Here is a 24,049-nt window from a genome sequence, read left to right as displayed (position 1 = left end):
TGAAGGAGGAGGGAGGAATGTGAGAAGGATATGAAGACCACACTAATAATAAAACAACATGGATAACAACACAGACTCGCCTTGCTGTAATCTGATTAGTTAGCAAACATTTTTGCATTCATTTCATCTAAAGCCACGTAGCATTATTGAGTGTCAGAATGGTTTGGGGTCCAAAAAGCTCTGTCTCCTTGGTTTCTACAAACAGAGCACAGGCTGGCTGGATTGCAGTTGATTCTTCCTGCTGTTTTCCTGGTCCAGAGCCAGGTTCAGGTGTGACTCATTTCCTCATTTATGGGAGGTATTAAAGTGGTGAACAGGAGAATGGAAGGAGGACTCCTAGGTGCTCACTACCAGAGTTAGTTCTATCCTCCCTGTCTGATCAGCCAACCATGTGCTCAACTATGAAGTTGCTGAGAGTCCTTGTGCTGATTGCCCTCCCCCTTTACTGCTTTGCAGGTAAGTCCTGTGTGGGGAGGGCAACTTTTAGGGTGAAGATCGTGTCAGGTCCCTCTGGAAGACCTCCTGTTCCCCCAAACTCCAGTGCAGAACATCTCATTTCTCCAGTGTCTTCGTGTTTCATGATTACCAGCGTTTTGCTTCTCTGGACTTTGGAATAGTGTGTGGGTGGGGAGGGGGCATACATGTTTTGGGGCTTAAAGGAAATCTTAGATCCTGAGTTCAGTCGGCTAGAATTGGGAACTCAAGACCATTCAGTGTAATCTTTCTAAATGTATGTGTCTATTTAGATGGGAAAAGATGACTGATGTCCTCGGGACTCCCAAAAAGAGCTTCACACTTACATAATTGAGACCTCACTTGCAAGTTTTCTTCCAGGTTCTGGATGCCCACTTGTAGAAGAGGTGATTAACAAAACAATCGATTCTCAAGTGAGCACGGATGAATACCAAACTTTCCTGAAACCCTTCTCAGATGGTCCTAGCACTGATAAGGCCATAGCACAACTGAAAGGATGTTTTCTCACCCAGTCAAACGAAACTCTGAGCAAGGTTGGAGAGCTGATGGCTTCTTTTAATGAACTTTCAAACCACTGGACAGGGACAAGCAGGCTCTAAGTTTGTCACTCATTGTGCCACAGCAAGTGTTACACAGGCCTTATTTTATTTCAGTGAATTTAATTGTGGGTGCATGTGAAATAGTGGGTGCATGTGAAATTGTGGGTGCATCCAGAAAGTCAGCCAAGGTCCCAATGCTGACTTGTCTCTTCACTTTGTGGACTCTTTAGGGAAAAATTAATGAAAAAGGCCAAAGCAGGGGAAAAACACACACATGCATACACACATGCATACACACACACATGCACACATTTTCTATCAAGGTAAAAAACATCTGATTCTCAATAAGGACCCCACTTGAAGTCATCAGCAAAAAAGATACCCTTATTCTTAGAAACAAAGAGGAAACTATTCATAAGAATTTTTAAGAGAATCCAGAAGAACCCAGGTGAAAAAATCCTGTACTTCTTATTAAAAAAATTTTAAATGCACTTTCAAGAAATCCCAATGTGCTAGTATAAGTGATTGGATTCCTTGACTATTACTTTAAGATACCATGAATGACAAGTAGAGAGGTCAAGAGTATGAATCAGCCATGGGGGTGGACTTGTGTAAAACAAGTATCAGTCCTGTGTTGGTTCTCTATATTTTATTCCCTATCCTAATATGCCATTGAAAACCTTCCAGGGTAGACAATGGAGAAATATAGCCAAAGCAAAAGGTTAAAGTGTCCTTCACTGAGATGCTGACACAGGGCACAACATGGATGAGCCTTGAGCACATTACGGTAAAGGAAATAAGCCAGTAAAAGAAGACAACTATTGCATGAGGTCATTTATATCCATTTTCTAAAGTACCCAATCTCCTAGAGACAGGAGGTAGAATAGTACTTCCTAGGAGCAGGGTGGTATGGGAAATGGGGATTATTCAGTGGGTATAGAGTCTCACCAAAGCAAGATGAAAATGTTTAGGAGACTGGTTGCACCACAACGCCAGTATACTTAACACTGCTGAACTGTATACTTAAGATGATGAAATGGTCAATTTTATGTTATGTGTGTTTACCATCAGTTTATGTGTATTTACCATGAGTTTAAACAGTTTAAAGCCTGAAAACCCTTGCAACCAAGGATAATGGAATTTTTTCTTTAAAAACTTTGATTAGATTCATCAATTGGAGTGCACATATCCATTCTTTTCTGGGTCTCAAAGGTAATAGTTTTGGTATCAGACTGTTTGGGGTATCTCTAACATGTAAAGTCACACCTGACCTTAAAAACATCACATTTCCATGTATTTGAGAGGAGACTTACAATTCTTTGTTGAAACTGATGATGCACATCTCTGTTTTTGATTTCCAGAACATAATATATGAAAGTAAGTGGTGTGCTGCATTTTAACCTTGCACATGACCTTGGGCACTGAGGACCATAGAGAATGGACAGAAACTGACTTCTGATTAATAGGAACCACAACTTTCTTTTCCTTTTTTGTCTTTTGATCTATTAACTGCAAGACGATTGTTGAAACCTCAAGTACATTTTCATTTCAATAAAGTATCTGCAAATGGAAAAATCTTCTTGTATTGTCTGATCAAAATAGCTGCTTTAGGGAGCCTCTTCACTCACACATGCATGTGCCCACATGCACATGTACACACACGCTCATACATAATTCATTGGAGAGCACATGGATGAAGGACTGAGGAATGTGAAAAGCACTTTGGTCCTCCCCATGTGTAGCCCAACACGATCCTTTCTCTGAAAAATGTGATCTTTCACCTTCCTGGCCCCCATTTCCCTCGGGACCATGTGTGAAAATCTCAGGACTTACGTTCCAGAGTTTGGGCAGCATGCAGGTCCCTGAGATACTGTAGTCTTCATCTGTGTCTCAGCATTCATTTTGAGTTTTGAAATATTTCATTAAAACATAACTTGGCCTAATTACTAATATAGGGTCTGCCCCCTGAAATTGTGTGGGTGCCCCTAGTCCTGTCCCTGCAAGTGACAATGTGGTCCAGTCTCTCCACTACATGACCAACCCAGCCAGGTAGGTTGCAGGAAATGTGTGTGTTCTGTAGGAATAAGGCAAAGCCAGCAGTTTTTATACTTACTGTTTATACTATACCCTATTTTTATCGATCCCCGCATTCCTGTCACCAGGGATAAGTTATTGCCACCCCTTCTGCTCACTGCTCAGGGGTCGCTTTTGTATTCCTTCATGGGCTATCCTGTCACCCTAGGAGACCCCAGGTCCTTCCTCAGGATTGTTTCTCAGCTTCAACCAGGGATGACTTCTACCAGGCATAACACATACACAGAATTAGGCTGACAATACTTTTAGGATTCTACAAAAATGTTACACATTATTTTAAAATATTAACCAAAAGTGACTGTAGTAATAATGAATAGATACCAATGAACCAGAGTGGAGTATGTTCGCCTTTATACTGACGCAGTTGTAATATATGGTATTTAATATGCTTTTTATGGAAACTGACCCAAACTACATAAGACTTACAAAAATCATAATGAGTCCCTCTTCTCTTCCTTCTCCCAACACCTCAGGGTCTGTGATGCCTTTAAGCCCAGGCAAAAGGACCCTTGCCCAGGACCCACATCTTGAAAGTTCCCCCCACCATTACACACACACACGCACACACTTATTTGTTAAAAACTCAAGGACCATACACAGTTCTCAGTGCACTAGGTGCATCTTCACTGGGGAGGGAGGTCATACCATCTCTCTCCACCTCTCAAAAATGGGTCAGTCAACGCTGTCTCATCAGAGACCGTCAGAGAGGTCTTGGGGAAAAAACCCAAGAGACCATCAGAGAGGAAAAGGAAGAGATTCAGTTGCAGGAACTGGAGATGGACACACATATGCAGAAAATTGTATCTGTTGAGATGAGCCCTGACCTATTTGATAAAGGTGTCTATATATTGAACAGAGCAAATCTCATGCAAGAATTGGTAATAAAGTTTATTGAAGGACTGGAGCAGTAAAAAAAAAAAGAAAAAAAGACACAAGATTCCTTCAACAGATGAATCGCTAAAGAAAATGTGGTTCATATACAATGGAATATTACTCAGCCATCAGAAAGGATGAATGCTTGGGGCACCTGGGTGGCCCAGTCATTATGTGTGTGCTTTCAGCTCCGGTCATGATCCCAGGGTCCTGGGATCAAGCCCCACATTAGGCTCCTTGCTCAGCAGGAAACCTGCTTCTCCCTCTCCCACTCCCGCTGCTTGTACTCCTTCTCTCATTGTCTCTCTCTCTCTCTCTCTCTCTCTCTGTCAAATTAATAAATAAAATCTTTTTTTAAAAAAAGGATGAATGCCTACCATTTACATCAAGATGGATGGAACTGGAGGGTATTATACTAATGAAATAAGTCAAGCAGAGAAAGACAGTTATCATATGGTTTCACTCATATGTGGAATATAAGAAATAGTGCAGTAGATAATAGGGCAAGAGAAGGAAAACAGAATGGAAAGAAATCAGAGAGGGAGACAAATCATGAAAGACTCTTGACTTCAGGAAAAAAATTGAGGGTTGTATAAAGGGAGGTGGAGGGGAGGGATATCTGGGTGATGGGCATCACATCATGATGAGCACTGGGTGTTAAATGCAACTAATGAATCACTGAACACTACAACAAAAACTAATGATGTATTATGTGTTAGCTAATTGAATATAATAAAAAACTAATTATGTATTATATGTTAGCTACTGAATTCAAATTTTAAAAAGGAAAGGGAAGATGAGGATGCCTAATGACTGATCATTTGAAGAGATAGTACTGACTCTAGAACTGGGAGAAAATAAAGGAGGTTGTATAATAAAATAAATTGAGTAGCACATCAGCAAGAGTGCCTGAATAAAGATATATGGGTGTTCTACTACAAATATTACTGCATCATTTCTGTCACTTTGTGGGGGGTTTCTTGGGTTTTTTCCCAAGGTTTTATTTAAATTAAAGATACTTAACATATAGCATAGTATTAGTTTCAGAAGTAGAATTCAGTTATTTATCCCTTACATATAAAACCTAATGCTCATCACAAGTGTCCTCCTTGATGCCTATCACCCATTTAGCCCATCCACCACCCACCTCCCCTCCAGCATCCCTCGGTTTGTTCTCTACAATTCAGAGTCTCTTCTGGTTTGCTTCCCTCTTTGGGTTTTTTTTTTCAATGATTTATTTTTTTTAATTCTTTACATTTATTTTCAGCGTAACAGTATTCATTGTTTTTGCACCACACCCAGTGTTCCATGCAATCCGTGCCCTCTCCAATACCCACCACCTGGTTCCCCCAACCTCCCATACCCTGCCACTTCAAAACCTTCAGATTGTCTTTCAGAGTCCATAGTCTCTCATGGTTCACCTCCCCTTCCAATTTCCCTCAACTCCCTTCTCCTCTCTAACTCCCCTTGTCCTCCATGCTATTTGTTATATAAATAAGTGAAACCATATGATATAAGTGAAAATAAGTGAAACCATATGATAATTGACTCTCTCTGCTGACTTATTTCACTCAGCATAATCTCTTCCAGTCCTGTCCATGTTGATAGAAAAGTTGGGTATTCATCCTTTCTGATGGAGGCATAATACTCCATAGTGTATATGGACCACATCTTCCTTATCCATTCGTCCGTTGAAGGGCATCTTGGTTCTTTCCACAGTTTGGCGATGGTGGCCATTGCTGCTATGAATGTAGGGGTACAAATGGCCCTTCTTTTCACTACATCTGTATCTTTGGGGTAAACACCCATTAGTGCAATTGTAGGGTCATAGGGAAGCTGTATTTTTAATTTCTTAAGGAATCTCCACACTGTTCTCCAAAGTGGCTGCACCAACTTGCATTCCCACCAACAGTGTAAGAGGGTTCTCCTTTCTCCACATCCTCTCCAACACTTGTTGTTTACTGTCTTGCTAATTTTGGCCATTCTGACTGGTGTAAGGTAGTATCTCAATGTGGTTTTAATTTGAATCTCCCTGATGGCTAGTGATGATGAACATTTTTTTATGTGTCTGATAGACATTTGTATGTCTTCATTGGAGAAGTGTCTGTTCATATCTTCTGCCCATTTTTTGATATGATTGTCTGTTTTGTGTGTGTTGAGTTTGAGGAGTTCTTTATAGATCCTGGATATCAACCTTTTGTCTGTACTGTCATTTGCAAATATCTTCTCCCATTCCGTGGGTTGCCTCTTTGTTTTGTTGACTATTGCCTTTGCTGTGCAGAAGCTTTTGATTTTGATTAAGTCCCAAAAGTTTATTTTCGCTTTTGTTTCCTTTGCCTTTGGAGACATATCTTGAAAGAAGTTGCTGTGGCTGATATCGAAGAGGTTACTGCCTATATTCTCCTTTAGGATTCTGATGGATTCCTGTCTCACATTGAGGTCTTTTATCCATTTTGAGTTTATTTTTGTGTACGGTGTAAGAGAATGGTCGAGTTTCCTTCTTCTACATATAGCTGTCCAGTTTTCCCAGCACCATTTATTGAAGAGACTGTCTTTTTTCCACTGTATATATTTTCCTGTTTTGTCGAAGATTACTTGCCAATAGGGTTGAGGGTCCATATCTGGGCTCTCTACTCTGTTCCACTGGTCTATGTGTCTGTTTTTTATGCCAGTACCATGCTGTCTTGGTGATCACAGCTTTGTAGTAAAGCTTGAAATCAGGTAACGTGATGCCCCCAGTTTTATTTTTGTTTTTCAACATTTCCTTAGCGATTCGGGGTCTCTTCTGATTCCATACAAATTTTTGGATTATTTGCTCCAGCTCTTTGAAAATTACCGGTGGAATTTTGATCGGAATGGCATTAAAAGTATAGATTGCTCTAGGCAGTATAGACATTTTAACAATGTTTATTCTTCTGATCCAAGAGAGCATGGAATGGTCTTCCATCTTTTGTACCTTCTTCAATTTCTTTCATGAGTGTTCTGTAGTTCCTTGAGTACAAACCGATACCAAAAGACTGAGATTATTCTCTGCATATTCTCAGATCACAATGCTTTGAAACTGGAGCTCAATCACAAGGAAAAGTTCAGAAGGAACTCAAACACCTGGAAGCTAAAGACCACCTTGCTTAAGAATGCTTGGATCAACCAGGAGATCAAAGAACAACTTAAACAATTCATGGAAACCAATGAGAATGAAGACACTTCAGTCCAAAACCTATGGGATACAGCAAGAGCAGCCCTAAGGGGGAAATACATAGCCATCCAAGCCTCCCTCAAAAAAAAGAAAACTGAAAAATCCAGAATACACCAGCTGTCTCTACACCATAAAGAACTGGAGAATCGACAACAAATCAAACCAACTCCACACATAAGAAGGGAAATAATCAAGATTAGAGCAGAGATCAATGAGGTAGAAACCAGAGATACAGTAGAACGTATCAGTGAAACTAGAAGCTGGTTTTTTGAAAGAATCAATAAGATCGATAAACCATTGGCCACACTAATCCAAAAGAAAAGAGAGAAAGCCCAAATTAATAAAATTATGAATGAAAAGGGAGAAATCACAACTAACACCAAGGAAGTAGAAACAATCATCAGAAGTTATTATCAACAGTTATATGCCAATAAGCTAAGCAACCTAGATGAAATGGATGCATTCCTGGAAAACTATAAACTCCCAAAATTGAACCAGGAAGAAATTGATGACCTGAATATACTGATATCTAGTAACAAGATTGAAGCAGTGATCAAAACCTCCCCAAAAACAAGAGCCCAGGACCTGATGGATTCCCTGGGGAATTCTACCAAACTTTCAAAGAAGAAATAACACCTATTCTCCTGAAGCTGTTTCAAAAAATTGAAGCAGAAGGAAAACTTCCAGACTCTTTCTATGAAGCCAGCATTACCTGGATCCCCAAACCAGGCAAAGACCCTACCAAAAAGGAGAATTTCAGACCAATATCCCTGATGAATATGGATGCTAAGATTCTCAACAAGATCCTAGCAAACAGGATCCAGCAGCACATTAAAAAGATGATCCACCATGACCAGGGGGGATTCATCCCTGGGTTACAAGGATGGTTCAACATTCGCAAATCAATCAATGTGATAGAACAAATCAATAAGAGAAGAGAGAAGAACCACATGGTCCTCTCAATTGATGCAGAAAAAGCATTTGACAAAATCCAGCATCCGTTCCTTATTAAAACGCTTCAAAGTATAGGGATAGAGGGAACATTCCTGAACTTAATAAAATCTATCTATGAAAGACCCACAGCAAATATCATCCTCAATGGGAAAAAGCTTGCAACCTTCCCATTGAGATCAGGAACACGACAAGGATGCCCACTCTCACCACTCTTGTTCAACATAGTATTAGAAGTCCTAGCAACAGCAATCAGACAACAAAGAGAAATAAAAGGTATTCAAATTGGCAATGAAGAAGTCAAACTCTCTCTCGTCACAGATGACATGATTCTTTATATGGAAAACCCAAAAGACTCCACCCCCAAACTACTAGAACTCATACAACAGTTTAGCAACGTGGCAGGATACAAAGTCAATGTACAGAAATCAGTGGCTTTCTTATACACTAACAATGAAAATACAGAAAGGGAAATTAGAGAATCGATTCCATTTACTATAGCACCAAGAACCATAAGATACCTGGGAATAAACCTAACCAAAGAGGTAAAGGATCTGTACTTGAGGAACTACAGAACACTCATGAAAGAAATTGAAGAAGACACAAAAAGATGGAAGACCATTCCCTCTTTGTTTTTATCTTATTTTATTTTTCCTTTTCCTCCCCATGTTCATCTTTTTTTTTTCTTAAATTCCACATATGAGTGAAATCATATGGTATTTGTCTTTCTCTGATTGACTTATTTCACTTAGAATAATACACCCTAGTTCCATGCATTTCTGTAACTGTGAAGTTATTTCCAAGTACAAAGTTAAAAACTGTATTCCTGAGCCATAAATGGGTTGTGCTTAACACAGCTTCTTCATTCATGTTCCTGATGATGAGTGGTGTTGAGCATACTCTCATGCGTCTGTCGGCCATCTGGATGTGTTCTGCCCAGTTTTTAATTGGATTATTTTATTTTTATAATGTCCAAAATAATATTCGCAACAATGAGTCTTCCTTCTCTTTGTCTTTAGTAGAGTTTTTTTAAGAGTAGTATTAAGTTCACAGCAAAATTGGTCAGAGAGTTCAGTTTCCACACATCTAAAATCACACACATGCATAGCCTTCCCCACTATCAACATCCCCCACCAGATGATACATTGGTTACACAGAATGAAACTCTCTAGGCATTCTTATTACCCAAGGTTCATATTTACCTTAGGGTTCATTCTTGGTGGTTTACAGTCTGAGCATTTTGTAAAATGTATGTGATAAATACCCCCACTTATAGCATCGAATAGTTACACTGCCTTTAAATTAATCTGAGCTCTGTCTATTGGTTCCTTCCTCTCCCCAAACCCTGACAACAATTGCTATTTTTTAAATTTATTTCTTTTCAGCATAACAGAATTCATTGTTTATGCACCACACCCAGTGCTCCATGCAATACGTGCCCTCCATAATACCCACTATCTGGATCCCCCAACCTCCCACCCCCAGCCCCTTCAAAACCTTCAGATTATTTTTCAGAGTCCATAGTCTTTCATGGTTCTTCTCCTCCTCCAATTTCCCTCAGCTCCCTTCTCCTCTCCATCTCCCCATGTCCTCCATGTTATTTGTTATGCTCCACAAATAAGTGAAACCATATGATAATTGACTCTCTCTGCTGACTTATTTCACTCAGCATAATCTCTTCCAGTCCCGTCCATGTTGATGCAAAAGTTGGGTATTCATCCTTTCTGTGGAGGCATCATACTCCATAGCGTATATGGGCCACATCTTCCTTATCCATTCATCCATTGAAGGGCATCTTGGTTCTTTCCACAGTTTGGAGACTGTGGCCATTCCTGCTATAAACATTGGGGTACAGATGGCCCTTGTTTTCACTACATCTGTATCTTTGGGGTAAATACCCAGTAGTGCAATGGCAGGGTCATAGGGAAGCTCTATTTTTTTTTATTTTTTTTATTTTCAGGATAACAGTATTCCTTGTTTTTGCACCACACCCAGTGCTCCATGCAATCCATGCCCTCTCTAATACCCACCACCTGGTTCCCCCCACCTCCCACTCCCTGCCGCTTCAAACCCCTCAGATTGTTTTTCAGAGTCCATAGTCTCTCATGGTTCACCTCCCCTTCCAATTTCCCCCAACTCCCTTCTCCTCTCTAACCCCCTTGTCCTCCATGTTATTTGTTATGCTCCACAAATAAGTGAAACCATATGATAATTGACCCTCTCTGCTTGACTTATTTCACTCAGCATAATCTCTTCCAGTCCTGTCCATGTTGCTACAAAAGTTGGGTATTCATCATTTCTGATGGAGGCATCATACTCCATAGCATATATGGACCACATCTTCCTTATCCATTCATCCATTGAAGGACATCTTGGTTCTTTCCACAGTTTGGCGACCGTGGCCATTGCTGCTATAAACATTGGGGTACAGATGGCCCTTCTTTTCACTACATCTGTGTCTTTGGGGTAAATATGCAGTAGTGCAATGGCAGGGTCATAGGGAAGCTCTATTTTTAATTTCTTGAGGAATCTCCACACTGTTCTCCAAAGTGGCTGCACCAACTTGCATTGCCACCAACAGTGTAAGAGGGTTCCCCTTTCTCCATATCCCCTCCAACACATGTTGTTTCCTGTCTTGCTAATTTTGGCCATTCTAAGTGGTGTAAGGTGGTATCTCAACGTGGTTTTAATTTGAATCTCCCTGATGGCTAGTGATGATGGTATCTCAATGTGGTTTTTTAATATCCCCATTGTTTTGACTTTTCCAGAATATCTGCCCCTGAATGCAAAGATCCAGCGGAGCCCTCAAAGTCCCTTCGAGTCACGTGAGTCACTCAATGGGAGGAGCCTGGGCTCCTGAATGACTGGGTATGGTCAGGATGTGTCATGGATAGGCCACTAGGAGCACTTTTCTGCAGGTTGATATAACAATTATTTGAAATTTCTAACTTGGAAGGGCATGTTATCCATGATACTGCATAGAAAAACTAACTGATGAGTGTCATCCAAAACAGTTGACTTCTATTCCATTTTTGTCATTGTTAAGTCCTCCACAAACAGGCACACATTGATTGCCCATATCCCATGGGAAGACTCCCCTCACACCACCCTCGACCTCTGGCATGTTAAGGATCATCTCCTCTGTCCTGGCCAACTGCATTGCACTGAGATATACTAATAATAAGCCATTATTTTTTCATCCACTAAGATGATGAAAAATGAAAACACATATGAAAAAAAATTGGAGCTATATATGCATTTTAGAGGTAAAGGAAGAAGATCAGAGACTCAGAATTGACTTCAACCAAATGGAATAGATTGCTGCTTGGCCCTATTTCTGAGCAGCATATTTTCCAAAAATACAGAGTCCAACAACTGAATAATGGTTTTTCAAAGAATTACTTTTTTAAGGTTTTATTTATTTATTTGACAGAGAGAGCACAAGCAGGCAGAGTGGCAGGCAGAGGGAGAGGGAGAAGCAGGACTTGATCCCAGGATCCTGGGATCATTACCTGAGCCTAAGGCAGATGCTTAACCAACTGAGCCACCCAGGCATCCCTCAAAGAATTACTTTAATTGCATTTTTAACAAGTAGAAATATGATGTGTGCAACAATTCTTTTTTTTTTTTTCTTTTTACTATACCTTGGTTAATTGAATTTATTTTTTTAATTAATTTAATTTTATTTTTTCAGTGTTCCAATATTCATTGTTATGCAGCAATTCTTAAATCTGATTTTCTACTCTCTTTAACTTCTCTCACCCCTTTGGTCTCTACTCAAATATCTCTTTTTTCACTGAGAAGAGTAGAATTTTTAGATTTTTCCGAGTCTCAGTGTCTGGCTCAATAGAAGACATCTGGTGTTACATATATGTCTCCGTCTTTTTTTTTATTTATTTATTTATTTATTTATTTATTTAAATTCAATTGAATTAAAATATAGTGTATGATAGGTTTCAGAGGTAGATTTTAATGACTCAATGAACACCCAGTGCTCATCACATCATGTGCCCTCCTTAATGCCCATCACACAGATACTCCATCACTCACCCACCTCCCCTCCAGCAACCCTCTGTTTGTTTCCTATAGTTCAGAATCTCTTATGTTTTGCCTCCCTCTCAATTTTCATCCTATTTTATTTTTCCTTCCTTTCCTATATGTACTTCTGTTTTTCTTTCTTATATTCCACACATGAGTGAAATCATATGGTTTCTCTTTCTCTGAGTGACTTATTTCACTTAGTATAACACGCTTTCACTCCTACCATGTCATTGTAAATCACAAGATTTCATTCTTTTTGATGGCTGAGTAATATTCCATTGTGTGTGTGTGTGTGTGTTTATACATATATGTGTATATATATATATATATATATATATATATATATATATATATATATATACCACAACATATATACCACATCTTCTTAATCCATTTATCTGTCGGTGGACATCTGGGCTTTTTCTATAGTTTAGCTATCGTGGACATTGCTGCTATAGACATTGGGATGCAGGTGCCTCTTTGAAATACTATTCCTGGATAAACACCTAGTAGTACAATTTCTGGGTTACAGGGTAGCTTTATTGTTAATGTTTTGAGACCCTCCATACTGTTTTCTGGAAAGGTTGCACCAGTTTGCATCCCTACTTTAAGTGTAAGAGAGTTCCCCTTTTGCCGCATCCTTATCAACACCTGTTGTTTCTTGAATCATTTTTAGCCATTCTGACTGGTGTGACAGGTTATTTCATTGTGGTTTTTTATTTGTATTTGCCTGGTGCCTATTTTCCTTACTGATGTATCCTCCGTGCCAAGAATGGTGCTTGACATGAAACTGAAGGGCATGAAATCTTTTTACTCTACACTTCAAGGTCTTTTAGTGGGACTGATAATTAAATTTACTTAAGAGAGATTAACAAGAGGAAAATCACACAAAATTTAATATATATGCATAATAAATAAATCCCAATATTAAATTGAGACCTAAAGAAATGACCAAGGCAGGCAGTTTTTATACTTTCAGACAAAGAGACAATAAATCAATGAGGAATTGACAGGACAGAGAATAGTTAACTTTGGGAGCTATGATTAGTAAGGAATTCTAAACAAAATTGGGCTACAGTCATAAACTAGTAAAAGTAATAAGGATTGCCAAAATTAGCAAGACAGGAAACAACGTGAGTTGGAGAGGATGTGGAGAAAGAGGAACCCTCTTACACTGTTGGTGGGAATGCAAGTTGGTGCAGCCACTTTGGAGAACAGTGTGGAGATTCCTCAAGAAATTAAAAATACAGCTTCCCTATGACCCTGCAATTGCACTACTGGGTATTTACCCCAAAGATACAGATGTCGTGAAAAGAAGGGCCATCTGTACCCCAATGTTTATAGCAGCAATGGCCACAGTTGCCAAACTGTGGAAAGAACCAAGATGCCCTTCAACAGACGAATGGATAAGGAAGATGTGGTCCATATACACTATGGAGTATGATGCCTCCACCAGAAAGGATGAATACCCAACTTTTGCATCAACATGGACGGGACTGGAAGAGATTATGCTGAGTGAAATAAGTCAGCAGAGAGAGTCAATTATCATATGGTTTCACTTATTTGTGGAGCATAACAAATAACATGGAAGACATGGGGAGATGGAAAGGAGAAGGGAATTGAGGGAAATTGGAAGGGGTGGTGAACCATGAGAGACTATGGACTCTGAAAAACAATCTGAAGGTTTTGAAGGGGCGGGGGGTGGGAGGTTGGGGGATCCAGGTGGTGGGTATTATGGAGGGCACGTATTGCATGGAGCACTGGGTGTGGTGCATAAACAATGAATTCTGTTACACTGAAAAGAAATCTTAAAAAAGTAATAAGAGGGGCGCCTGGGTGGCTCAGTGGGTTAAGCCTCTGCCTTCAGCTCGGGTCATGATCTCAGGGTCCTGGGATCAAGCCCTGCATCAGGCTCTCTGCTCAGCGGGAAGCCTGCTTCCCCTCTCTCTCTCTGTCTGCCTCTCTGCCTACTTCTGATCCCTCTCTCCCTCTGTCAAATAAATAAATAAAATCTTTTTTAAAAAAAAGTAATAAGAATTGTTCATACAGCCTTCATGGCTCAACATATTTTATCTCTGGTGATTAGGATGTCTGCTTCTTGGTAGAGGAAGGGTACCTTACACAGGGAGATTTATTTCCTGCTTTCAGGGCAACAGAAGATTGTCTGAGTGTCCTTATGCACTTGTTGCTTCTTTTTTGTTGTTGTTGTTGTTGTTTTTACTTTTTTTTTTCTTTTCAGTATAACAATATTCATTGTTTTTGCACCACACAGCCATTGCTGCTATAAACATTGGGGTACAGATGGCCCTTCTTTTCACTATATCTGTATCTTTGGGGTAAATACCCAGTAGTACAATTGCAGAGCCATAGCAAAGATCTGTTTTTAATTTCTTGAGGAATCTTCACAGTGTTCTCCAAAGTAGCTGCACCAACTTGCATTCCCACCAACAGTGTAGAAGGGTTCCCCTTTCTCCACATCCTCTCCAACACACGTTGTTTCCTATCTTGATAATTTTGGCCATTCTAAGTGGTGTAAGGTGGTATCTCAATGTGGTTTTAATTTGAATCTCCCTGATGGCTAGTGATGATGAACGTATTTTCATGAGTCTGATAGCCATTTGTATGTCTTCATTGGAGAAGTGTCTGTTCATATCTTCTGCCCATTTTTTGATATGATTGTCTGTTTTGTGTGTGTTGAGTTTGAGAAGTTCTTTATAGATCCTGGATATCAACCTTTTGTCTGTACTGTCATTTGCAAATATCGTCTCCCATTCTGTGGGTTGCCTTTTAATTTTTACTGAAAATAATCAACATGCCAAAGTAGCACATTTCTGGGCAGTCTGCCCTTGGCCCCTACAAAACTCAAGTTCCACAAGAGGTTTGTGAGTGAATGACCTAGATGTAAGAATCAGTCAGTGGAAGCACCCAGTCAAGGGACAATCAAAGAGAGAAATGGGTTCCCAGAAAAGTCCGGATTAGAGATGATAAGGAAGTGGAAATGGAATTGAAGAAATGACCATTTTTTTAAATCATTTTTTTAATTTATTTTCAACATAACAGTATTCATTGTTTTTGTACCACACCCAGTACTCCGTGCAATCTGTGCCCTCTCTAATACCCACCACCTGGTTCCCCCAACCTCCCACCCCCCCACCTCTTCAAACCCTTCAGATTGTTTTTCAGAGTCCATAGTCTCTCATTGTTCACCTCCCCTTCCAATTTCCCCCAATGACCATTACAGATGACAGTACAAAAAAAGAACCATCAGCAAAGAAATGGAGGCTCCAGCATGATCTATCTTGTAATGCAACATGGATTTACTGTCTTGGGTACTAAAGATTACTATAAAATGGGGGTGGGGGAGTGGCAACCAGAAGCATATGAATTATTCCCTTCAATGGGGAACCAAAGCATCTCTATAAATGTACTTACCAATCCCTGAGGCTCTAAGCTATATACAAAAAAAAAAAAAAAGAAGTAAAATAACTTGTGCCCCACTGGGAATGCAGATTCTCCATGGCTTATAATAAAGGAAGAAATTATGGAATTTCACTTAAAAGCTGCCATGGGTGGAGAAGTAATAGGCGTGGGTGTGTCAGTAGGATGAAACAGAAACTGAAGATTCCTGTTCATCTCTTGGCACATAAATGAGCATGCTAATGAGAATACAAACAAGCAATTGTTTTTCTGAAATTTAGGGTTATGGGCACAGAGGAGTAGGGCAGATGTGGATGCTCAGCTTTCATAGAATAGATGTGATTATAAAAGAGGCCCACAAGATGTCTCACTTCCTGTAGCAAGGACTTAGGCTCCACATCCTTGTCCCCATGAGGCTGCATGCACCTTGATCACCTGGACACCTCCTGTTGATACTTCAAGTCTCAGTTGATCACCTAACACCTTGTTTAGGAATCCGGGACTGAACTTGCTGTGAGAATTTGTACAGTCACACTTTTTCCTCAAGTACCTCTTCTTGCTGACTCCTGAACTCCCTGCAAACATTAGTACAGTCACTCTCTATCCAACTCCCTCTCCTTCCTGAATCCTGGTGTTTACTAGAGAAGGAGACAGGTAGAGGAAAAGGCAGACACAATTTTGGTATCAAAGCACTCAAGAAATGAAGCAATGGGAGGTTAAAGGGGGAATTAGGATTGCTTTCACAGTGTTTAAGCTCTCAAAGTCCATGGGAGATGCTCCAAGGCTGTGCTTGGAGAAATTGAGGGACCAAAGAAACCAACTATATCATCACCACATTAAACCTCAGCAAAGTATTCATTGAACATTCTCTCCCATTCCAAATGTGTTTGTCCAGCTGAGAGGCAAACATTTTGTTAAAGGCCCTGTCACCCCTCATTTCAAAAAAAAATGACTCAGTGTTGGTTTAAATCTCATTTGTGTTACTAAAATGGATCTAATTTTCACCAGTTCCTCTCCATTTTTTTCTTTAAATCATTCAACTCTGCACATCTTGAGTGGATAATGCTTAATATTTTCATTACCTTTTTAACTGCCCTGAGTAAGTACATATTACGTGCTCAAACACACGAAATCAATAGAATCAATTGGCAGAATTAGTTCTGCTGGTAGAAATTGTGGAGTTGCATGCTCTAACTAGGAATGGTTCATCTCTCTCACTGACTACTCATTATTCCTAGACATTCAATAAAAACTGTGACTCTGATGCTTGCATCTCCCACCCAGGGAATGAAACAAAAGAGGAATGGAATAAAAAATCCCCGAGGACAGTTTGAGGTCACTTTCAAAGAGGATTCCTGTTCATGGGTTGAAAGAACCTGGGCATTGTGGTAGAAGGAAACGGTTCAGAGCACCTACAAAAAACCTCATCCAATCTGGGTTTCACCTGTTTACACTTTCACCCCCTGCCCCCGAAGTCCATGTTGCTCATGCTGTACAGTTCCAGCATGCATTGAGATCGGCTTTCCTCTGTTTTGACCGCCTCTGTTTTGCGAAGTTGTTGAAGGTTGAAGGTTGACTGTTGAAGGGTACTTTTTTATCTTCATGTCGTACCCCCCAAGAAGCTTCCCTGAATGTCCCCAGTAAGGGGGTCTTTTTCCATGCTCCCATAACTTGTAAAGCACTGTTTTTGCTGGGCTTCTGTGGGTCCTGGAGACACTACTTCTACAACCACAGCAAGAGGTGACGTCAAAAGCTGAGAAGTCCCATCTTTAAACTCACATCAGTGCCTCCCATTGGAGAACCGCACAAGGCAGTACTGGTAAGAGAGTCTGGTAAATGTAACTCACAGGCCTTCAGTTCTAGCGATAGAGACATGAGTAGGACAAAACAACTCTGGAACTAAGAAAACATAGAGCGAATCTGGCACACAGTGATTTAACCCACAGAGCCTGGGTGTTATATTTCAGCCTCATGGAGACCACTTGTCTGAACTATAGAAAAATTAAAAGCTGGTAAGTTTGTTGCCTACAACATAATAAATACAAATTATTTGCATAATAAGTACATCAACTAATGTGGCCATAAGCTTTATTGGTCAATACCTGTGTGCCAGGTAAAGTAGGAAAAGTCCCCTGAGGTCTTATCTTTTCTGTTTACACCCAGAGTGGCAGATCTACAATGAGAGATTGGGGAAGTACCTAAAGCTACATGTACATAAATATTAGAGCAGAATGGAGATTAAAAAGGATCAATACCCAGAAGGCACAAGTTACTTTTCTTGTCCGCTTCTCTACAAAAGACTATTCAAGAAGAAAGGTCTTTGTGGTAAACGAAGTATTAAAGGTCAGCAAGGTAAACAGTCTTAAGAATCCTACACTGAATATTATTCTTCAGTTTCCTGGCACACCTCATAAGTTCTGAGGCTGTTTGGCCTCTAATTTACACAGTTCTTCCAAAATTTAGAAACAACTTTACTCAACCTGTTGTTGATGCCATTGGGTAACTGCTTTCCTTCCTAGGCTCAAGATGGAGAATATCTAAGTGGCATCTGAGTGCCATGTACAAAAGTGTTTGCAGGGAACCCAAATGCCCCCTTTTGGGGAGGTACCTTTGATGAGGTGTGACTTGCTGTCCTGAAGTTCTTGCTCATGTGTGAGGCTGACTTAAAATGAGGAGCATGTACCTCAGGGATGGACCAGCACACCTGCCTGACTGTGGGGATGGTCAAGGAGTTGTTAACACCTGGTTTGAGTGCTACAAGGCAGCCCCTCTGGAATTGCCTTCTGTAACATCTGTTACTCAGACAGAATACATCAATTGTGACAGAGTCTCACCTTGCTCTGGTAGCTTTGACTCCAACTTAAAAGGAGCTTGGAATGAAAAGAGAGTCCTTGACATCCAAGTGTTTTCTCATGGCAGAAAGAATTGCTAGATTTCTATGTGGAGATCACTTGGGCCCATGACAATTTCATATATAAAATGCTTCGCTCCTGATTTAAATGCAGTCTGTATGTTTTTTGTATCATTGAGAAGGCTGTAGGCCAATGTAGGTTCAACAGCTGTGATTTATTTAGTCTGTAACTTGTTACTTGATTTACATACACCCTTGTCAGAGCTCTAGGATTGGGGCACAAGATGTGGTTGTAATCTGATGCTTCAGTCCCTGCAAATCTGTAGGAAAATTTGTCTCATAAGCTGAGATTCTTTGTCTTAGTGTATTTTTAATTAACACATAATGTATTATTTGTTTCAGGGGTACAGATCTGTGACATCAGACTTATACAATTCACAGTGCTCACCATAGCACATATCCTCCCCAATGTCCATCACCCAGCAACTCCATCCCTCCCACTCCCCTCCATTCCAGCAACCCTCAGTTTGTTTCCTGAGATTTAGAGTCCCTTGTGATTTGTCTCCTTCTCTGGTTTCATCTTGTTTCATTTTTTCCTTTCTTCCCCTTTGATCCCCTGCCTTGTTTCTCAAATTCCAATTATCAGTGAGATATGATAATTGTCTTTCTCCTATTGACTTATTTTGCTTACATAATACCTTCTAGCTCCATCCATGTCATTGCAAATGGCAAGATTTCATTTTTTGAAGACTGCATAATATTCCATTGTGTGTGTGTGTGTGTGTGTGTATATATATATATATATATATATATATATATATATATATACCACATCTTTATCCATTCATCTGTTGATGGACATCTAGACTCTTTCCATAGTTTGGCTATTGTGAACATTGCTGCTATAAACCCTGGGGTGTAGATGCCTCTTTGGATCACTACATTTGTATCTTTGGGGTAAATACCAAGTAGTGCAATTGCTGGGTTACAGGGTAGCTCTATTTTTTACTTTTTGTGGAACCTCCACACTGTTTTCCAGGGTGGCTGCAGCAGCTTGCATTCCCACCAACAATGTAGGAGGGTTCCCCTTTCTCCACATCGTCACCAACATCTATCCTTCCCTGACTGGTTAATTTTAGCCATTCTGACTCATGTGAGGTAGTATCTCATTGAAGTTTTGATTTTTATTTCCCTGATGCTGGTGATGTGGAGTAATTTTTCATGTGTCTGTTGGCCATTTGGGTGTCTTTTTTGCAGAAGTGTCTGTTCATGTCCTCTGCCCATTTCTTTTTTCTTTTTTCAGTGTTCCAAAATTCAATGTTTATGTACCATACCCAGTACTCCATGAAATATGTACCCTCCTTAATAGCCAGTATCAGCCTTACCTATCTCCCTACCCCTGTCCCCTCTAAAACCCTCAGTTTGTTTCTCATAGTCCATAATCTCTCATGGTTCATCTCCCCCTCCGATTTCCCCCAATTCACTTTTCCTTTCCTTCTCCTAATGACCTCCATGTTATTCCTTATGTTCCACAAGTAAGTGAAACCATATGATAATTGATTTTCTCTGCTTGATTTATTTCACTTAGCATAATCTCCTCCAGTCCTGCCCTTGTTGATATAAAATTTGGGTATTCCTTCTTTCTGATGGCTGTGTAATATTCCATTGTATATATGGACCACATCTTCTTTATCAATTCATCTGTTGAAGGGCATCTTGGTTCTTTCCACAGTTTGGTGACTGTGGCCATTGCAGCTATGAACATTGGGGTACAGATGGTCTTTCTTTACACTACATCCATATTTTTGGGGTAAATACCCAGTAGTGCAATCACAGGGTCACAGGGAAGCTCTATTTTTAATTTTTTGAGGAATCTCCACACATTTTTTGAGCCACTCCAAAGTGGCTGCATCAACTTGCATTCCCACCAACAGTGTAAGAGGGTTCCCCTTTCTCCACATCCTCTCCAACATTTATTGTTTCCTGTCTTGTTAATCTTTGCCATTCTAAGTGGTGTAAGGTGGTATCTCAATGTGATTTTGATTTGAATCTCCCTGATGGCTAATGATGATGAACATTTTTTCATGTGTCTGTTAGCCATTTATATGTCTTCTTTGGAGAAGTGTCTGTTCATGTCTTCTGCCCATTTTTTGACATGATTTTCTGTTTTTTGGGTGTTGAGTTTGAGGAGTTCTTTATAGATCTTGGATATCAGCCCTTTGTCTGTAGTTTCATTTGAGAATATCTTCTCCAACTCTGTGAGCTACCTCTTTGTTTTGTTCACTGTTTTCTTTGCTGTGTAGAAGTTTTTATCTTGATGAAGTCCCAAAAGTTCATTTTTGCTTTTGTTTCCTTTCCCTTTGGATACATGTCTTGAAAGAAGTTGCTGTGGCCAATGTTGAAGAGGTTACTGCCTATGTTCTCCTCTAGGATTTTGATGGATTCTTGTCTCATGTTGAGGTCTTTCATCCTTTTGAATTTCCATTTACTATAGCACCAAGAACCATAATGGTGCTGGGAAAACTGGACAGTTATATGTAGAAGAAGGAAACTCGACCATTCTCTTACACCGTACACAAAGATAAACTCAAAATCTTTCAAGATATGTCTCCAAAGGCAAAGGAAACAAAAGCAAAAATAAACTTTTGGGACTTAATCAAAATCAAAAGCTTCTGCACAGCAAAGGAAACAGTCAACAAAACAAAGAGGCAACCCACAGAATGGGAGAAGATATTTGCAAATGACAGTACAGACAAAAGGTTGATATCTAGGATCTATAAAGAACTCCTCAAACTCAACACACACAAAACAAATAATCATATCAAAAAAGTGGGCAGAAGATATGAACATACACTTTTCCAATGAAGACATACAAATGGCTATCAGACACATGAAAAAATGTTCATCATCACTAGCCATCAGGGAGATTCAAATTAAAACCACATTGGGTATCACCTTACACCACTTAGAATGGCCAAAATTAGCAAGACAGGAAACAACATGTGTTGGAGGGGATGTGGAGAAAGGGGAACCCTCTTTTACACTGTTGGTGGGAATGCAAGTTGGTGCAACCACTTTGGAAAACAGCGTGGAGATTCCTCAAGAAATTAAAAATAGAGCTTCCCTATGACCCTGCCATTGCACTACTGTGTATTTACCCCAAAGATACAGATGTAGTGAAAAGAAGGGCCATCTGTACCCCAATGTTTATGGCAGCAATGGCCACGGTCGCCAAACTGTGGAAAGAACCAAGATGCCCTTCAACGGACGAATGGATAAGGAAGATGAGGTCCATATACACTATGGAGTATTATGCCTCCATAAGATACCTTGGAATAAACCTAACCAAAGAGATAAAGGATCTGTACTCAAGGAACTACAGAATACTCATGAAAGAAATTGAAGAAGACACAAAAAGATGGAAAAACATTCCATGCTCATGGATTGCAAGAATAAACATCGTTAAAATATCTATACTGCCCAGAGCAATCTATACTCTCAATGCCATCCCGATCAAAATTCCACCAGCATTTTTCAAAGTGCTGGAACAAACAATCCTAAAATTTGAATGTGATCAGAAAAGACCCTGAATCACTAAGGAAATCTTGAAAAAGAAAAACAAAGCTGGGAGCATCATGTTGCCTGATTTCAAGCTTTATTACAAAGCTGTGATCACCAAGGCAGCATGGTACTGGCACAAAAACAGACAAATAGACCAGTGGAACAGAGTAGAGAGCCCAGATATGGACCCTCAACTCTATGGTCAAATAATCTTCGACAAAGCAGGAAAAAATATCCAGTGAAAAAGTCTCTTCATAAATGATGCTGAGGAAATTGGACAGCTATGTATAGAAGAAAGAAACTTGACCATTCTCTTACATCATACACAATGATAAACTTCTGCCCATTTCACGATTGTGTTATTTATTCTTTGGGTGTTGAGTTTGATAAGTTCTTTATAGATTTTGGGTACTAGTCCTTTATCTGATGTGTCGTTTGCAAATATCTTCTCCCATTCTTTTGGTTGTCTTTTGGTTGTTTTTTGACTGTTTCCTTTGCTGTGCAAAAGCTTTTTATCTTGACGAAGTCTTAATAGTTCATTTTTGTCCTTGCTTCCTTTGCCTTTGGTGATGTGTCTTGGAAAAAGTTACTGGGCCTGAGATAGAAGAAGTTGCTGCCTGTGCTCATCTCAAAGACTTTGATGGATTCCTTTCTTACATTTAGGTCTCTCATCCATTTTGAGTCTATTTTTGTGTGTGGTATAAGGAAATGTTTCAGTTTCATTCTTCTGCATCTAGTTGTCCAATTTTCCCAACACCATTTGTTGAAGAAATTGTCTCTTTTTTAGTGTATTTTTTAACAGAATTCCCCCAAAAAAAGTCTACATCCAGTAACTCATCAATAGGTGGATCTGGTTGAATGTGACATATGTTCTTCTACAGTACATAGCATTGCGTAATTCCTAAAAGTGTTTAGTTATTTTCAAACACAAAGTTAACAGTTGTATTGCTGAGACAAAATGGGATGAATAAACCTCTGCCTTCTCAGGAAGGAAAGGTCAGGTCATCCCAGGAGAGTACCTGATACAGCTGGGCCATGAAAGGACCCCAGTGAAGGGTGATACTATATGAAGTTAATGTGCAGTTAGATGAAGGGTCCTTAAACTCCAGGTTGTGACTAAAATGGCACCTGAACTGGATTCCTGGTATAATGAAATACATGAGTAGGGCAATACACACAATAAGAAATGGTTATGGAAAATTCTGCAGCGATCAAGCATTTCTGAGGGGTTTTTTTTCTTCATTCTTTTCCCTTTTTATGACTCAGAAGAGATATTTAGACACCATAGCACCATTGTGTCATGGCAATATTTGGCAAACAGGTGAAAGAAACAATCTCTGATGCACAATGGTCTTTTCCATGATATGAGTTTTTTGCAGCTCACAGCTTATAACAAGAGTCTGAGTATGCGTTGGGGTATTATAGTTGTGGCAGATGATAAGTGGGAGTAGTAGATGGCTTGATCAATTCACACATTTCCCTGAGGAACCTCCGGGTTAAAAATCTGAGGCTCAACAGTGCACAATGACAAGGGAAGAAATAAAATAGCTTTGTAGAGTGTGTAAGATAAGGCACAGTGTTGATTTGGCTGCCATCAAAGACACTGACAGTTTTGGATAAAGACAGATATATTTCAATTTTTGATATTTCTTAAATCTATGATGTAAAGTATTATTGATAAATACATCTCTTTAAGAGCTGAATGAGACCCTTTCTAATTTTGCATATCCACGAACATCATTTATTGCTAAAGTGAAACAGTATTATTCATATTTTTCATCTTTATAGTTGTAAACCCTGAAAATTCTCCTCATATGAATGTGTAGAAGGAAAAAGAGTGAGTCGATGGCAGTGATGTCACTTGATTCTTTGACTTCCCCTTGGTACCAGCTAAAAATGACACTGTGACCTGTCCCTTCAAATCATTTTTAATGATTTGTCATCCCCAGCTAAATTAGGTCCTTGGATATTGTCCAAAGCAAGGAATCAGAAGCCACTTCCTATAGAAAGATGTACCACAAAATATTACTTTCAATTATTTTTTTTGAGTCT

At 39.7% G+C, this 24,049-nt stretch overlaps 1 protein-coding gene across 1 annotated transcript; it reads left to right on the top strand.

The window, feature by feature from the left end:
* The first annotated feature begins 401 nt into the window (after window positions 1-401).
* On the top strand, window positions 402-2,413 carry LOC111150304 (mammaglobin-A-like). The gene is made up of 3 exons (XM_022507753.1): window positions 402-456; window positions 835-1,022; window positions 2,375-2,413. The coding sequence occupies exons 1-3, from the start codon at window positions 402-404 to the stop codon at window positions 2,411-2,413; spliced, it is 282 nt and encodes a 93-aa protein (XP_022363461.1).
* Window positions 2,414-24,049: the final 21,636 nt, after the last annotated feature.

This window comes from Enhydra lutris, unplaced genomic scaffold (genome assembly GCF_002288905.1).
Source record: "Enhydra lutris kenyoni isolate GAN:26980312 unplaced genomic scaffold, ASM228890v2 scaffoldscaffold22, whole genome shotgun sequence".
In the NCBI taxonomy this organism is placed as follows: Eukaryota; Metazoa; Chordata; class Mammalia; order Carnivora; family Mustelidae; genus Enhydra; species Enhydra lutris.
This window is presented reverse-complemented; position numbering and strand designations above follow the sequence as displayed.

What these genes read in the sequence shown, in the direction of transcription:
- LOC111150304 (XM_022507753.1), top strand. Translation starts at nt 402, where the DNA reads ATGAAGTTGCTGAGAGTCCTTGTGCTGATTGCCCTCCCCCTTTACTGC. An exon ending in CCCCCTTTACTGCTTTGCAG is followed by an intron (nt 457 to 834) that starts GTAAGTCCTGTG and finishes GTTTTCTTCCAG; the next exon opens with GTTCTGGATGCCCACTTGTA. An exon ending in GCAAGGTTGGAGAGCTGATG is followed by an intron (nt 1,023 to 2,374) that starts GCTTCTTTTAAT and finishes TTTGATTTCCAG; the next exon opens with AACATAATATATGAAAGTAA.